The sequence below is a fragment of the Erpetoichthys calabaricus genome, chromosome 4 (assembly GCF_900747795.2).
Source record: "Erpetoichthys calabaricus chromosome 4, fErpCal1.3, whole genome shotgun sequence".
In the NCBI taxonomy this organism is placed as follows: Eukaryota; Metazoa; Chordata; class Cladistia; order Polypteriformes; family Polypteridae; genus Erpetoichthys; species Erpetoichthys calabaricus.
Window position 1 is genome coordinate 28258195 of NC_041397.2, and position 18344 is coordinate 28276538.

At 38.9% G+C, this 18344-nt stretch overlaps 1 protein-coding gene across 1 annotated transcript in view; it reads left to right on the top strand.

The window, feature by feature from the left end:
• The window catches only part of alg5 (ALG5 dolichyl-phosphate beta-glucosyltransferase), an 87675-nt gene that overhangs the window by 60676 nt on the left and 8655 nt on the right, over positions 1–18344 (top strand). Inside the window, exon 9 of the mRNA XM_028799281.2 lies at positions 3819–3904. Coding sequence (XP_028655114.1) covers positions 3819–3904 — 86 coding nt within the window. The remainder of the gene's footprint in view (positions 1–3818; positions 3905–18344) is intronic.

Sequence of the window (18344 nt, forward strand, 5' to 3'; positions counted from 1 at the left end):
GGGACCAAAGTAACAAAGGCTACCATCAGTAACACACTACGCCGCCAGGGACTGAAATCCTGCAGTGCCAGACGTGTCCCCCTGCTTAAGCCAGTACATGTGCAGGCCCGTCTGAAGTTTGCTGGAGAGCATTTGGATGATGATCCAGAAGAGGAATGAAACCAAAATAGAAGTTTTTGGTAAAAACTCTACTCGTTGTGTTTGGAGGAGAAAGAATGCGGAGTTGCATCCAAAGAATACCATACCTACTGTAAACCATGGTGGTGGAAACATCATGCTTTCGGGCTGTTTTTCTGCAAAGGGACCAGGACGATTGATCCGTGTAAAGGAAAAAATTAATGGGGCCATGTATCGTCAGATTTTGAGTGAAAACCTCCTTCCATCAGCAAGGACATTGAAGATGAAACATGGCTGGGTCTTTCAGCATGACAATGATCCCAAACACACCGCCTGGGTAACGAAGGAGTGGCTTCGTAAGAAGCATTTCAAGGTCCTGGAGTGGCCTAGCCAGTCTCTAGATCTCAACCCCATAGAAAATCTTTGGAGGAAGTTGAAAGTCCGTGTTGCCCAGCGACAGCCCCAAAACATCACTGCTCTAGAGGAGATCTGCATGGAGTGGGCCAAAACACCAGCAACAGTGTGTGAAAACCTTGTGAAGACTTACAGAAAACGTTTGAGATGAACTTTTGTTATTGACCAAATACTTTTTTTCCACCATAATTTGCAAATAAATTCTTCAATAATCAGACAATGTGATTTTCTGTATTTTTTTTTTCTCATTTTGTCTCTCATAGTTGAGGTACACCTATGATGAAAATTACAGGCCTCTCTCATCTTTTTAAGTGGGAGAACTTGCACAATTGGTGGCTGACTAAATACTTTTTTGCCCCACTGTATATATATATATATATATAATAAATATATATATATATATAATATACATACACAGTACTGTGCAAAAGTTTTAGGCAGGTGTGAAGAAATTATGTAAACAAAGAATGCTTTCAAAAATGGAAGTGTTAATCATTTATTTTCATCAATCAACAAAATGCAGTGAATGAACAAAGGAGAAATCTAAATCAAATCAATATTTGGTGTGACCACCCTTTGCCTTCAAAACAGCATCAATTCTTCTAGGTACACTTGCACACAGTTTTTGAAGGAACTCGGCTGGTAGGTTGTTCCAAACATCTTGGAGAACTAACCACAGATCTTCTGTGGATGTAGGCATCCTCACATCCTTCTGTCACTTAATTTAATTCCAGACACACTCGATGATGTTGAGATCAGGGCTCTGTGGGGGCCATACCATCACTTTCAGGACTTCTTGTTCTTCTTTACGCTGAAGATAGTTCTTAATAAATTTGGCTGTATGTTTGGGGTCGTTGTCCTGCTGCAGAATAAATTTGGGGCCAGTCATATGCCTCCCTGATGGTATTGCACGATGGATAAGTATCTGCCTGTATTTCTCAGCATTGAGAACACCATTAATCCTGACCAAATCTCCAACTCCATTTGCAGAAATGCAGCCCCAAACGTTCAAGGAACCTCCACCATGCTTCACTGTTGCCTGCAGACACTCATTATTGTACCACTCTCCAGCCCTTCGACGAACAAACTGCCTTCTGCTACAGCCAAATATTTCAAATTTTGACTCATCAGTCCAGAGCACCTGCTGCCATTTTTCTGCACCCCAGTTCCTATGTTTTCATGCATACTGAGTCGCTTGGCCTTGTTTCCAGGTCGGAGGTATGGCTTTTTGGCTGCAACTCTTCCATGAAGACCACTTCTGGCCAGACTTCTCCGGACAGTAGAAGGGTGTACCTGGGTCCCACTGGTTTACATTTACATCATTTAGCAGACGCTCTTATCCTATTCCCCCTGTTGCACCCATGTTCACGCTTGCGCCATCTGCTCCAAAAGCACTCGTTTTATGTACCCACCAATTTGGGTTGGTTGGGTCAGCATTCTGAAGCAGTGATTTAATGGTGTTTTGAATCCCTTCTGCATGACCATAATCAATCTCAGCCAAACCTACTAGATGAGTCTTAGGTGTTCCATCAGATACATACCTACAGTATTTGATGACATTGTCTTTCCCTGAGACATCTGTTCCACAATCAGTTATAATGGAGATGTAGTTTACTTTTAAAGCTTCTTCCAGCATATTACATTTTAATTCATCTGCAGTGCAACCTACAAACTCTGCATATGCTGTATCATTATCATATGTTTTTGACACATCCATGCCATTCTTCTTCATCAGCAGAATTTGAGATTTAAACTTTGTGAACGGTATTTCTTCCAGTGCAATCATATATGCTGCATTGAATTTTATTTTTAATTCTTTCATCTCATTTTCTGTCACTTTCTCACAAGCACATTGCACTGCCTTTGCTATGGGGGTGTCACGAGGAGCAGACCTAGCGATCACACAGTCTCTGGCATTCTTGTGTTTCTTACTCTCACCATGCTTTTTCACAGTTTCCTTTTTAAAATGGCTCATACCACAAATGAATTCTGTTTTACCAGCAATTTTTGTCCAGCTTGTGCACAAAAGCTGCAATACATCTTTCCCTTGTCATACCGTAACCAAGCGAACTCCTGTAACCAAGCCACTTTAAACTGTCTTCCAGGCGTCAGAGCCGCAGGGGCAGAAGACTTTGCTAACGGGACGGAGTTGTCATCCTTTAATAACTGTACATTTCCGGACGCCGGTGGCTGTACCTCAGATAACCCACTGACTGAATTATCTTCGGTATGTTCAGAAGTTGACAAGGCAGGATTTGGACGAGTGGGTATTGAAAAAAAGTCGGAAATTTTTCGTTTGGCCATTTTGCGTGTTACATGGAAACTTAGAACATTTCGCATGTTACGTGGAAAGTTACGAGGAGTAATAGTGGCCCGATTTTCTTCTATTTCAGATCCCTATCCACAGCAGTTAGCGAGATGACGTTTGAAGCAGAGTGGGCGTGTCGGATGATGCCTCACTTCGGTTTGGCTTTAATCATGTGATAGTGTAATAGGAAAGGCAGACGCGGGCTGAGAGTGTTCGCACATAATTAAAAGCCGTTTCTGCTGCTTTAAATTTAAAGCTTTTCTTAGATTGAGAGAGAGTCGCCACCGGCGACTGGAATGAAAAAACTAGTCGCAAAATAGAAAATCAAGTTGCATTGGCGACCATTTTAGTCACCATCTGGAGCCCTGTGTGTGTGTGTGTATATATATATATATATATATATATATATATATATATATATATATATATATATATATATAATTTTTTTTTTTTTTTTTTTATGTTAAATAAATCATATTTAACTTTTTTTTATTTCCACTGTTCTAATTTGTTTGCTTTCAAAGTTGTATTTTCTTTTTTTTTATCTTAAACCTCAACAAAGTATGTAATTGAAAATGATTTTCTTATCTTATAAACTTTGATATTATCCAGTCTGCTTAGTCTAATTTAGGGTTGTGGGGTTTTGAAGCCTGCCTCAACAACATACGCAACCAACCCTGAACAAGTTGCTAATCCATTTCAGGGCTCCCACACTCAAAAACCCCATACACTCAATCTGGGCCAGTTTGGAATCATAAATTCACCTAAAATGCACATTTTTAAGGATGTGGAAGGAAAAAAAGCATCAACACAAGTAGAATATACTGACTCCCCATATGGACACAGATGCGCAGCGGTGTTATCTACCCACTTTGCTGCTCTCCATTCTTTTTTTTAATAGCACAAAGTCTAGATTTCGTCAGTACACTCTACCATGAAAGAGTTAATGTGTTTTTTTTTGGTTTTTTTTTTTTTGCAGGGCCTTTGATGTGGAACTTTTATATATTGCACAGTGTTTAAATATACCCATTGCAGAGGTTGCTGTTAATTGGACAGAAATCGAAGGTGAGTGGTTTTAAATATACAGTACGTTTAATTTCTTATGTCTGCCACAGGTGAATAGCATAATCACTAACATAGTAGTCATTTAAGAAAATTTTTTGTGGTTAGGACTTTTAAAATCTTATTTCTTTTCCATAATAATTAATTACTGTATTTCGATTTCAATTTGTTTTCATGGAGTCAAAGATGAGATTTTACTATTTGTTCAGTATAAGGGTGACTGATAAATTGCAGAATATGGATTAATAGAATAGAATTATAATAGAATAAAAAGCTTTTATTGTCATTTTGTACCAGCTGGTTACAGATATGTATATACTTAAAAAGATAAATGAGTTAAAAAAATGAAACCTGTAGTAATACAATAAATAATAAATAATACCACTTCACTGGGGAGTAGCTGCACAAGGGCAGCAGCAGTATGTGAGTATGTTTCCCAGCACTGACCAAAATTGTTTGACCCGCCTTAATTTGCTTATTTTTATTCAATGTATTTATGGCCATTGGAAAGAAACTATTCTGTGCTTTCAAAGATCTGTAGCGCCGACCAGAGGGCAACAGGTCAAACAGGTGGTGACCAGGGTGTGAAGGATCCTTAATGATATTTGTGGCTCTGGTGAGATAGTGAGAGCAGGCAGTGTCTTCCGGGGAGGGCAGACAGACAGCAGCCTGTGATATTTGTGTGCTGAGTTTGACTCTCTGGAGACCCTTCTGCAATGCCTCTGGCAAACCATACTGTGATAAAGTATGCCAGGATGTTCTCGATGGTTGAACAATAAAAAGCTTAGAAAAAAAAATAGATTTTGCTAGTTATTTTTCCTGAGCACTCTTAGAAGTACAGTCCCTGTTACGCTTTTTTGACCATTGCTATGGTGTTCTCAGACCAGGAAAGGTTCTCAGAGATGTGGGTTCCCAGGAATTTGAAAGTGTGAACATTAGAACACTCTAGACAAGAACAGGCCATTCCTCTCAACAAAGCTCGCCAGTCCTATCCACTTATTTCTTCCAAGAAAACATCAAGTAGAGTTTTGAAAGGTCCTAAAGTCTTACTGTCAACCACACTACTTGGTAGCTTATTCCAAGTGTCTCTTGTTCTTTGTGTAAAGAAAAACTTCCTAATGTTTGTGCGAAATTTTCCCCTTAACAAGATTCCAACTGTGTCCCTGTGTTCTTGATGAACTCATTTTAAAATAACAGTCTCGATCCACTCGACTAATTCCCTTCACAATTTTAAACATTTCAATCATGTCACCTCGTAATTTTCTTTTGCTTAAACTGTATAGGCTAAGCTCTTTTAATCTTTCCTCATAATTTCAACCCCTTTAGTCCTGGAATCAACCTAGTTGCTCTTCTCTGGGTATGAACCCTTTCCACATGGTCTCTGTTGATGTAGAGAGGAACTGGTTCTGTGCTATGCTTTCTGAAGTCCAGAATGAGTTCCTTGGTTTTTGTAGTTATTCTCTGAACACCATTCTGTTAGTCTCTGGGCCTCATCTCTGTTGGCCGGCTCATCTCCTTCTGATATGAACCTTATTACAGTAGTGTCTGCAAGCATATTGATAGTATTTGTGGGATGGGTAGGGGTGTAGTCATATGTGTATAAAGGGTAAACTACTGGGTTCAACACACAGAATCGTGGAGATCCTGTGTTGAGCAGAAGGGAAGAGGAGAGATGAGGGCCAATTGTAATCCTTTGTGAGCGGTTGGTCAGAAAGTCCTTTATCCAGGTGCAGGTGGAGGAGGGGAGGCCTAAATCTATTAGCTTGCTTACCAATATGTCAGGGATTATTGTATTAAGTGCTGAACTGTAGTCTACAAAGAGCAGACTTACATAGCTCCCACTTTTGGTCTACATGGCTTAGCGCAGCATGTAGAGTGGTTGCAATGGCACCTTACTTACACTTGTTTGACCTGTAAGCAAACTGAAGCCGGTCGAAAGTGAGTGTGAGGCTGGATTTATACTTCACGTGACACGGCGCATGCTGCAGCGGACGCTCCTGCTACGCAAGCGTTGTACTGTTTATACTTGCGCATGTACTTTACGTAAATCTGGAGGAATCCACCAGGTGGCAGTGCAAGATATTATCACGGGGAGAACAGGTTCGGCTTCGCAGTGTTGTGAATTGCCTGGAACACCCATTAAATTCTGATGACACCTTATCGCAATATCTCTGAAAAGGATTTTTAATGATTAAATCCATCAGCCCAGGGATTTGTCCATTTCAGCTAGCATTGGGCACGTGGCTGAAACAATCCCTGGACTAGGCATCAGCTCATCGCAAGGTGAATACAAGCATACACACACACGCTGGCGTCATTATAGTGTAACCAAATCTGCATATCTTTGGAATGAAACCGGAGCACACTGTGGAAACCCAGCAGGAAAACATGTAAACTCCAGGCAGGGAATATCAGCGACATGACTCCCTGCAAGACAACAGCGCTAACGCTCCGCCACCATGTCATCCCCTTGTGTGTAATTAACAGTATTTATTATTTAAATGAAATTACCGATTTATCTGTAAAATGTAACATACATACTTCAATGCATTTCATCATGAAAGTGATATCAAGTGTAAATCTGAGGATACTAAAGGTGCAGAGAGTTGGAATATCATACATTTAATGTGCTCAGTGTGGCAATCTATTGCTGTTTGCCGCTGCTGTCAGTACCGGAGGAAGCCCTAGACAAAAACACGGCACAGAAGACGGTATGTGAGACTTTTAAAATGTATTGTGTCATTACGATAGGGCAGGGGTCTGCAACCTTCACTATGAAAAGAGCCATTTGCCCCCCCTTCCTCCAAAGAAAAATAGTCTGGAGCCGCAAAACATAACACAGCTTATAAACTTTTAAAAGTTTTAATCTATTTTTAGATTTTACATGTTACAACCACGGAATACAACAAACAGAAGTGCAGTGTGCATGTGTAGGGCTACTTTGAAATAAATTAAACTGAACTATGCAGGCCTATTTGGGTCCTTCCTATACCTGTGTAAAATTAAAATAAAAACTAGCCCACTTTAATATAAATAAAACATTTAGCTGTAGCTTAGCAGCTTTAAAAAAGTAAACATTAAATTCCATTTCAGTGTGCTGAATCAACTGAAGCACCTGAACATACAAAAAAAACTACATCAGGTCCGGGTCCGAAATGAATGTGTTTTTTTTTTCTGAAAAATAGTAGCATATTAAATGCTATTGTTCTCACCTGTTTAATGTGACTTCTGTTCCTGAAGTTCACTGCTGATCATCTCTATGTCGGGGCTGTACAATGTGACTTTGACCTTCACACAGGACTGCAGGCTCTCATGTGTGAGGCGGGAGCGATATTTGGACTTTATGAAGTTCATGCTTGAGAAAATTTGTTGTTAAGTATGTTGAGCCAAAGACGGACAGGACTCCAAGTGCATATTTTTTCATGTTCATATACGTTTCGGGAATGGCACTCCATGTGTCGAAAACAAATTTGTCGGGTTTGGGGAGGTTTTCAATATCACTCCATTTGTGCTCTTTAGCGACAGTAGCCTTCTGACGGGCGACTTCTTCAAGATCCGCTGTCAGGCATTTGAACTTGGACACCCATTAATCTTTATCTGCCATGTCGTCCAGTTCAATTTCTAGATCGGGCTTACTTACTCACTCCTGTGAATACGGATGTGTTCAGCAGGGATGGGTCGATGTCCAGGGGTGTGACAGGGAAGGAGAGAGTGTGTGTTTTTCCTTTCTGAACTCACTGAATCTTTCTCTAAATGCAGCTTGCATTTTCTGAACAATTTCCCGTTTGTTTTTAAAGTCGGAGAATAGATGCTCTGATCTTTTTATGAACGATTCTTTCATGTATTCTCCGTCTGTGAACAGCTTACCCCTCCTTACGATCTCTTGAGCTGCCACAAAACTAGCAGCTGTAGTTGACTGTGTAGAAGTGATCCACTTTTTGAAAGTATGTTTGCTCTGTTCAGCTTTCCGTTGCAGTTCCGAAATTGCTCTCTTTCGCTTATCTTCACTTGGGTATTTTGAATGCTGAGTGCTTGTTTCGAAAATGTCTTTCAACGTTACATTTTTTGTTGTTCGATAATTTATCGCCACATATTAAGCACACCGGTAAGCCAGCGTCGTTGGCGGTGAAGGCAATTGCTTCTGTCCACGCAGAATTAAACTCTCTAAATTAGATGTTAAAATGTATAACAGTAGTAGTCGTAAATAAACATATATATAAATACAACTTAAATTAAGAAATTGCCATTATTCATTTTCATGTTTTTTTTTTTTTTGTCAAGGCCAAAGGGAGCCACTACAAGGAGGCTGAAGAGCCGCATGTGGCTCCAGAGCCGCGGGTTGCCGACCCCTGCGATAGGGGAATATGCAACGCTTGAATATAAAAGCACCACGAATGCATCTGTATGTTGGCATTTTGCTTCACCATTTCGAACCATTCATCAAACATCGAAGCACGCACACCAATCTCATAGGATCCGCAAAGCGGCTTTCCGTCACATGTCACCAGAGACTCTAACATCACATTCCAACTTTTAGCACATTGCGCCCCCTGACTTTTTGCTGGTACTGCAACTCGCGCATGTGTCGCGTTAATTTCTGAGGACCTGCTCAGAGGACGCATCAAATGAACGCTGGAAACGCATGGCAGCCATGATGCGGGCGCATATGCGTTCTGACCGTGAAGTATAAATGAACCCTAAGACTGATCTCTTGAAGCACTTCATTACTACCGGCATGAGAGCAACCGGTCTGTAATCATTTAGGCTGTCAGTGGTTATTTTCTTAGGGACAGGGTTAATGATTGACGATTTTAGGGAGGGTGCAATAGTGGCTAATGCCAGAAAAAGATTAAAAATGTTTGTGAATACCCAATCAAGCTGGTCAGCAATTGCTTTGAGTATCTTCTCAGATTTTCTATCAGGGCCAGTGGCCTTCTTTAGGTTCACCATCCTGAGCACTTGTGTCACCTCATGTTCTTACAGAGTGAGTATGTCGATGCAGGGGGCTAGTGTTGTCAATGTGGTCATGTTGGACCTCCTCACCTCAAACCAGCCAAAAAAATGGTTCAGTTCCTCTGCCAGAGAGGCATTTGAGCCAACAGACCTGTAGTTGCTGCCCCTGTGGGTTGTCCTCTGTGAGGTGGTCTTGTATTTTCTTCTTATAGGCCTCTTTGGTGTTTTTGTTACCTTTCCTTAAGCCAGCTCTGGCTGTATTGTATAACACCCTGTACTACATTTTTTGAGGAGTGTCAAATGATATCTAAACATCAGCTGGCAGGGGAGGTCAAAGACAGATTTATACAGTCATGGCCAAAAGTTTTGAGAATGACAGAAGTATTGATTTTCACAAAGTTTGCTGCTTCAGTGTTTTTAGATCTTTTTGTCAGATGTTTCTACAGTTAAAAAAAATGCTTTAGTTGCCTAGTTTTGTTCACCCCACTGAATTAAAGCTGAAAGTCTGCACTTCAGCTGTATCTGAGTTGTTTCATTTAAGTTCATTGTGGTAATGTACAGAACCAAAATTAGAAAAAAGTTGTCTCTGTCCAAATATTTATGGACCTAACTGTATGGTATACTGAAGTATAATTACAAGCATTTCATAAGGTTCAAAGGCTTTTATTGACAATTACATTACGTTTATGCAAAGAGTCAATGTTTGCAGTGTTGGCCTTTCTTTTTCAAGACCTCTGCAATTCACCCTGGCATGCTGTCAGTCAACTTCTGGGCCAAATCCTGACTGATGGCAGCCCATTCTTGCATAATCAAGGCTTGGAGTTTGTCAGAATTTGTGGGATTTTGTTTGTCCACCTGACCCTTGAGAATTGAGCACAAGTTCTCAATGGAATTAAGGTTTGGGAAGTTTCTTGGCCATGGACCCAAAATTTTCAGTGTTTTGTTCCCTGAGCCACTTAGTTATCACTTTTGCCTTATGGCACAGTGCTCCATCATGCTGGAAAAGTCCTTGTTCATCACCAAACTGTTCTTGGATGGTTGAGAGAATTTGCTCTCTTAGGATGTTTTGGTCCCATTCTTTATTCATGGATGTGTTCTTAGGCAAAATTGTGAGTGAGCCCACTCCCTTGGCTGAGAAGCAGCCCCACACATGAATGGTCTCAGGATACTTTACTGTTGATATGACACAGGACTGATGGTAGCACTCATCTTACCTTCTCCAGACAAATTTTTTTCTGGATGCCCCAAACAATCAGAAAGGGGGTTCATCAAAGAAAATTACTTTACCCCAGTAGTCCTCAGCAGTGCAATCCCTGTACCGTTTTACAGAATATTAGTCTGTCCTTGATGTTTTTCTTGGCTTTCTCGGCTTCTTTGCTGCCCTTCTTGACACCAGGCCATCCTCCAAAAGTCTTTGCCTCACTGTGTGTGAAGATGTACTCATACCTGCCTGCTGCCATTCCTGAGCAAGCTGTGTACTGGTGGTGTCCTGATCCCACAGCTGAATCAACTTTAGGAGACAGTCCTGGCACTTGCTAAACTTTGTTGGGTGCTCTGAAGCCTTCTTCACAACAGCAGGGGAAATGGTTTTTTTAGGATTAAGTTCATTTTCATGACAAAGAGGGACTTTGCAATTAATTGCAATTCATCTGATTACTGTTCATAACATTCTGGAGTAGATGTAAATTGCCATCACATAAACTGAGACAGCAAACTTTGTGAAAATTAATATTTGTCATTTTCAAAACTTTTGGCCATGACTGTACATGATATTTTGGATTCTCTGCACACATAACTGATACTTCACACTATGGATCTCTTTATACCTGACATATGATGCAGCCTCCTGAAAGTTGTACAGAATCATCCCTGACAGAAATCCATGTGTTTGACACCTTACCCACAGTTATTAATCTATTTTTGTTATTTGCACCTCTCTGTACACTTCCTAAAGGTAAAACACATAATAAGAATAATAATAACTTCTTTTGATGTGAAATTGAGCATAGCAAGTCTTTATGTGATTCAGAAATAAAACACTAAATATTGTATTGTACTGAGTGCTTCATAATTTTTATCATTAATTTTGTAGACACTTTAACCCAAAGCAGTTGTTTCAAAGCAAGTGTTTCATGAAATGGACACACCTGTAAATTGTACCTTACTTCATTTGTCCCCAAGGAGAAATTAGAAGTTCAGCAGGAGATCAGAGCTTGTATGAAGCCTGTGTAGTCCCAGGATGTTTTGTGAAAAGAGTTTGTTTTCAGAACTTCCTTGTCACACTTTCCAGTCAAGCTGGAGCGCACAACTATAATCACAGCTTCCTTTGCGTTTGCAAATACTTGATTTTATACTTTTTTTTTTCTTTTTCATTTTTCAGTCTTACATCAAAATTAGTAGCATATACAACAAAACAGTGATTTTGATCTCAGTATGATTATACTTAAAGAATGTCAGTAGCAATTCTTTTTTGAGACACTGCGCCTATCTGAAATGCTGGCTGTAAAAAGAAACTCATAAATTGAAAATACTAACCTTTAATGTATCCAATTATTAAAAAAAATTCACACAGGCACTAAATTTTTTCCAGGGTAATGGGTTTCAGTGGATGTCTTTTATTACATTTCTTTGTCATTTCTCTTAGTTTTAATCCTGTATTCTTCACCAGTTCTTACAAATAAATAAATAACTCTTCACAAGATAACAGAAGGTAATAATTTCTTACTACATGCACCACTTCTTAGTATAATATAAGCAGGGTTTCTCACTTGTTAACTGATTAGTCTAGATTCAGTTTCCTAATTTGCATTTCGATAATAATTTTGGTATGTTGACACAGAAATGAGTAGCTTAAATAAAGAGTTGGTTTTATTTCAAGCTCACAGCTTGCAGTAAATCATGTTCCTTAAGTAACACAGACATTATGTCATAGATGTTTAAAAAAATATGGTGGAGTTATTTTTAAAATTTAGGCAGTAAGCATGAATGCTAGGTGTCCTATCATTACATGCAGAAAATTAATGTGTTCACGCTGAAAAATAACTTATTTTCTTGTAACTGTATGCCTGTGCATCTAATCTACTGTATCTAACCTAAAGTACATACTAATCCACAGTACATATTAAAATTGAATCATGAAACACAACCATATTTCAAAACATAAATAACTATGGTTAAGTTTTTTTAAAGCACAATTATGGAGATTTCCCAGAATGAGAGAGATTACACAAATTCTGCCTTTTTACATGAGAGATGTTTTAATTTTATTCATTTTTTTTGCTCTTTTTCTTTTTAGTTGCTTAATTGTAGATCATAAGACCGTGTTTTGTAGCAGCAGTGCACTTTCTAAAGATTTGTAGCAATCGTGCTATAAACCAGTTTCCTAAATTTTGCTTTATTGTCGTTGTTCCATTGAGCTATTTAAATGGGAAAAAAATATTTAGACAGTGATTAAAACTAATTAAAGTGAATTTATTATAATAAACATTGTTTATGTGTAAAAATCACAGAAGATAATAATGATAGCACTTACAGAAATATGTTCTAATAGATTAATTAAATAATACGTTTATACAGCACAAGAAGCACTGTGCTTAACAGCAAAACTTTATTCATGTATATATTAAAATAAGTAAAAACCAATGGAATGGACATGTCAGAGGTGCCATATATAAAATAAATGTTGATATGCTGCTTTTAAGATTTATAGTAAGTGTTTATCAAGATGTCAGATCCTGAGGTTCTAATTTGGGCTTTTTCCCTCTGACATGATGTGTAGGTGCACTCAAGTCACAATCCTTAGTTAATTGACACTTTACAGAGTGTTTTTGATGCCTGGACTGTACAGTTTTTGTATCACATGAGAAGCACCATTACTCACTTTAAGAGATTTAGGGTGAGTAGTTAACAAAAATCATTTTATGAATTTCACAATAAATAAATTGAGTTGTTCTGTGAGATTTCTGTACTAGTCTGCAAATAACCTTTTATAAGAACTGTTATATTTTTAGTATTACTTATAGTTCCAGTGCAAAATTACACACGTCAGTGGTTTATAAAAACAAATACAGTTTAACATCTTAATCTGAAAGCATTTAAATTATGTATATCAAGATGATACATAATAATAAGATATCTGTTATAAAACATAGGTAAAAGCTACAAAGTTGATTTGTTTGTATCACACAGTTAAGTAAAACCTGAGCTGTAACAGTGCTGATTGTGCACAAACGCTGAACTATCTTTATGTATAATACACTACCGTGGCTGTTTGTTTGCCTGTAAAGGATTTTAAATCACCTGTAGCTCATAAACCGTTTGACCTATTTACCTGAAATTTGGTACAAATATACTACGTGACGTCTACTATCCGCTTTTGGGGTGATGATAGACCTCCAAGGTTATTCCTCTTTTTATTTTATTTTATTGTAGAATCAACTTTCGGCAGTGGCCAGCAGGGCAGCCATGCAGCTCATATGTACGTGCGCCGTTCTTATTCCTACCACCTTCACCATCACTTCCCTTACCTCTTCGTATCTTAAATCGTTCTTGAGGCAGATTGAAGACTTAAGTGCCAGCTTAAGTGAAAAATTAAGGAAAACGTTCTAAGTAATTGCAACCCAAACACAGACTTAATCACTTTTAACGCAAAATGATGCAGATGAAAGAAGAGAAGAAGTGGGCCACTAGGCTGGAGAAAAGAAAAGCTGCTCAGGAAGCAGCAAGCGCATCAACCTCTTGAGTGAACAAATGAATGCTAAATGTACAGAGAAAGAGGATGAAAACTAGAAAAGCTCAAGTCAAGTGTATTCTGTGACATTACTTGTGATATTGTTTCTCTTTTTTAACATTTATTTGTTTGTGTAATTGGGTAATCAGCATTTGAGGTGAATCCAAGCAAACCTAAATGTCCAGCTGTGTTTGTTATAATGAAAGATACACATTATGACAAAAAATGCAACTGATATTCTTCTCATTATTAGTTAAATACTGTATATTCAAGCATAGATATTGATGAAACATTGGGCAAGTTGGGGTGGGGGGGGGGGGGGGGTGCCTTTTGAAACATTTTATTTTGTTACGAACAAAAGAGGTGAGTTGCAGGAATTCACTATTTACGATGTAGTTCATCATTATTCATACACATGGTCAATGTAGAGGTCTCTTAAAGTCTGGGTACCTAATGACTTCCATGTACTAGATGTGTACTGTATATTTTAAAGAGATATGGAATACTGTATATAATTACCATGAGCTAGAGTAGGAGAGAATAGCATCTCATTGACTGACAATGGAATTGCTAGTAAATTGATGATAGTTATTTATGACTGCAGCACAAAGCTAATAGTGTAAGAAGACTAGACCCATAGATATATTGAATAAGTTACTAAGTAGTGTGGTGGACAGTAGGACTTCAGGGACCTTCAAAACTCGACTTGAGGTTATTTTGGTGGAATTAGGGGGATAGGATTTGTAAGCTTTATTGAGCTGAGTAGTCTTTTCCCGTCTAGAGTTTTCTAATGGAGCAAGACTTACTTTTCAAGGATAATCACATAATTTCTTCTAATTCCTTCTATAACCTCAAATTATGAATATTCAAAACCCACAAGTGAAATATGAAGTTTGCTAATACTATGCTACCATCTGCATTATATCTTCGCAATGTCATCCTTTTAACACTGTTTCAAATAATGTAATATATCTTTGTGAAGGGGAACAGATAAAGATTCAACACGACAGTTTTACTGTAGAACAATGATCCTTGCAAATCTATACATATAAAAGGCAAACCCCTCATATAGGTGGGAAGCTGAAATTTCGCATGCTCATTCCTTGCAGTGTACTTACAAAAGTTAGGTATGTTTCATGTCCTATTGCAACACCCAAGGGGGAAGATGGGTGTACCCCTAAACTGTATATATAGATAGGGGGAATCCCTCCTCACTATTTATGAAACTTCCAGTATACATAGGAAGCCTAAATTTCCATGCTCATCCTTTACGCTGTACTTACAAACATTAAGTATTTTTCATTTCGCTCCGTGCCCCGTAACGAACTTTGGAAAATAACGTCATCTTTTTGGCGGTTCTCACCATTATGCCGTAAGGAACTTTCGGAAGTGACCTCTTCTTTTGGTGGTTTCATTCGTTATTTCCGTTAACAGAGGATTTATTTCACAGCAGAGACACACAAGGGCCACCCCCAGTCCCTTCCTTTTTCCGCACGGCTGCTGTCCGCGCACCTACCACGTGGTTGGCTCCCTGCCTATATACATTAACGACATCCCACGTTCATATGCCTCCTCACTCGCTTCCTTACTTTCCTCAGCTGTTCGTTGTGCTCACTGCTCCCTTCTTCTTTACTCCACCGCTTCAAGCCTGTTATTGTCCGCCTTGCTTCACATCTTCCTTCTGGTGACTGCTGCCTTTTCATTTAGTTTCTTCACACTCTTCATCCTCCGGGCATGCCTCCGCATACTCTACTTTTGAAGGTCAGTGCACCAATTATGTTACTACAAAACTTACAACCATCAAAACTTTGTAACGGCATCAGGCTTCAGATCAAATCTCTGCACATTGAGGCAACTGTCTTCACTGGAACTGGCTCAGGGGAGACTGTATTTATTTATCACTTCCCTCTCATACCCTCTGACCTCCCATTCAAATTCACACGCCTTCCAATTTCCAGTAAGGGTCTGCTTCGCTATGACAATAAATAAGTCACAGGGCCAGACTCTAAAAAAGGTTGGCATGGACTTGACACAAGATTGCTTCTCACATGGCCAACTGTACGTTGCATGCTGAACAGTATGCTCAGCAGAGAGCTTGGTCATTTTACAGCCCGAGGGCAGAACTGCAAACGTCGTTTACAAAGAGATCCTTACATCCTAAAAATGTGCATTTCTCATACACATTTACAATCATAAATTAAACTCTTTATACAATCATCAAATTCAGTCTCAATACTAAAATAAGCTTACGACAATTACATTGACAATCATGTTACATTATTTTTAAAATGTTTCCTTTTCTTTTTCATAACTTCTTTAACACACTACTTCTCTGCTGCGAATCGTGGGTATTTTGCTAGTTCTGAATAAAGTAAAGGAATGCTATGCTATTCTGTTTTCTTACATTATAATCACAGTAATTTACATAAAATGCTGCTAGACCGGTAGATGTGCTCTGGCACACATTTGGAGTGGTTAAGACTGATTTTAAGTGTTTTTCACGGTATTTTATTGTAAGTTATACAGCCAAAAATAAAAGCCCTAAACTTGCAGTACAGCTAAAAACAAGAGATCCACTTATACAGTGGTGTGAAAAACTATTTGCCCCTTCCTGATTTCTTATTCTTTTGCATGTTTGTCACACAAAATGTTTCTGATCATCAAACACATTTAACCATTAGTCAAATATAACACAAGTAAACACAAAATGCAGTTTTTAAATGATGGTGTTTATTATTTAGGGAGAAAAAAAATCCAAACCTACATGGCCCTGTGTGAAAAAGTAATTGCCCCCTTGTTAAAAAATAACCTAACTGTGGTGTATCACACCTGAGTTCAATTTCCGTAGCCACCCCCAGGCCTGATTACTGCCACACCTGTTTCAATCAAGAAATCACTTAAATAGGAGCTGCCTGACACAGAGAAGTAGACCAAAAGCACCTCAAAAGATAGACATCATGCCAAGATCCAAAGAATTCAGGAACAAATGAGAACAGAAGTAATTGAGATCTATCAGTCTGGTAAAGGTTATAAAGCCATTTCTAAAGCTTTGGGACTCCAGCGAACCACAGTGAGAGCCATTATCCACAAATGGCAAAAACATGGAACAGTGGTGAACCTTCCCAGGAGTGGCCGGCCGACCAAAATTACCCCAAGAGCGCAGAGACGACTCATCCGAGAGGTCACAAAAGACCCCAGGACAACGTCTAAAGAACTGCAGGCCTCACTTGCCTTAATTAAGGTCAGTGTTCACGACTCCACCATAAGAAAGAGACTGGGCAAAAACGGCCTGCATGGCAGATTTCCAAGACGCAAACCACTGTTAAGCAAAAAGAACATTAGGGCTCGTCTCAATTTTGCTAAGAAACATCTCAATGATTGCCAAGACTTTTAGGAAAGTACCTTGTGGACTGATGAGTCAAAAGTTGAACTTTTTGGAAGGCAAATGTCCCGTTACATCTGGCGTAAAAGGAACACAGCATTTCAGAAAAAGAACATCATACCAACAGTAAAATATGGTGGTGGTAGTGTGATGGTCTGGGGTTGTTTTGCTGCTTCAGGACCTGGAAGGCTTGCTGTGATAGATGGAACCATGAATTCTACTGTCTACCAAAAAATCCTGAAGGAGAATGTCCGGCCATCTGTTCGTCAACTCAAGCTGAAGCGATCTTGGGTGCTGCAACAGGACAATGACCCAAAACACACCAGCAAATCCACCTCTGAATGGCTGAAGAAAAACAAAATGAAGACTTTGGAGTGGCCTAGTCAAAGTCCTGACCTGAATCCAATTGAGATGCTATGGCATGACCTTAAAAAGGCGGTTCATGCTAGAAAACCCTCAAATAAAGCTGAATTACAACAATTTTGCAAAGATGAGTGGGCCAAAATTCCTCCAGAGCGCTGTAAAAGACTCATTGCAAGTTATCGCAAACGCTTGATTGCAGTTATTGCTGCTAAGGGTGGCCCAACCAGTTATTAGGTTCAGGGGGCAATTACTTTTTCACACAGGCCCATGTAGGTTTGGATTTTTTTTCTCCCTAAATAATAAAAACCATCATTTAAAAACTGCATTTTGTGTTTACTTGTGTTATATTTGACTAATGGTTAAATGTGTTTGATGATCAGAAACATTTTGTGTGACAAACATGCAAAAGAATAAGAAATCAGGAAGGGGGCAAATAGTTTTTCACACCACTGTAGTAGGTTATTAGAGTATACAGATGCAGAGTACACAGCTCTTTTACACACTCTAACTTTCAGTTTTTTACTTCTGCACTCTACGTTTTTCATTACATATGATGGGGGAACTTTAAGGAAATGGGGAAGAGTGAAGTCAAAACCAAAGTGTTTCAATGAACCATGAATCTTTTTCTATTTGTTTTTCTGAATCCACTCTTCCACAGGATACCAGGTGATAGGGTGATAGTTCAGCCCATTTCAAAGCCTGTGGCCATAAAGAGTGGGTGAATCATAAATTGCTGTTAGGAAGACATAAACATTCTGCCACTCACAACATGCCAAACACTGAAAGGCTTCAATAATACAGCTGCAGGTTGACTTTAATGCAGATAGTTTGCACTGCAGTTAACCATTAGACGACTATTAGGCGACTACCTATATGCAGCCAATACAATGTAAATTGCAAATGAAGCGTGCAGCACTTCATTGACCAAAAGATTTTAATAATTGTGTCACCTGTGTTTTTTTAAATTGGGTAGGCATAATAGAAAAGGCCTGAATATAGACAGGTATATTTACAGT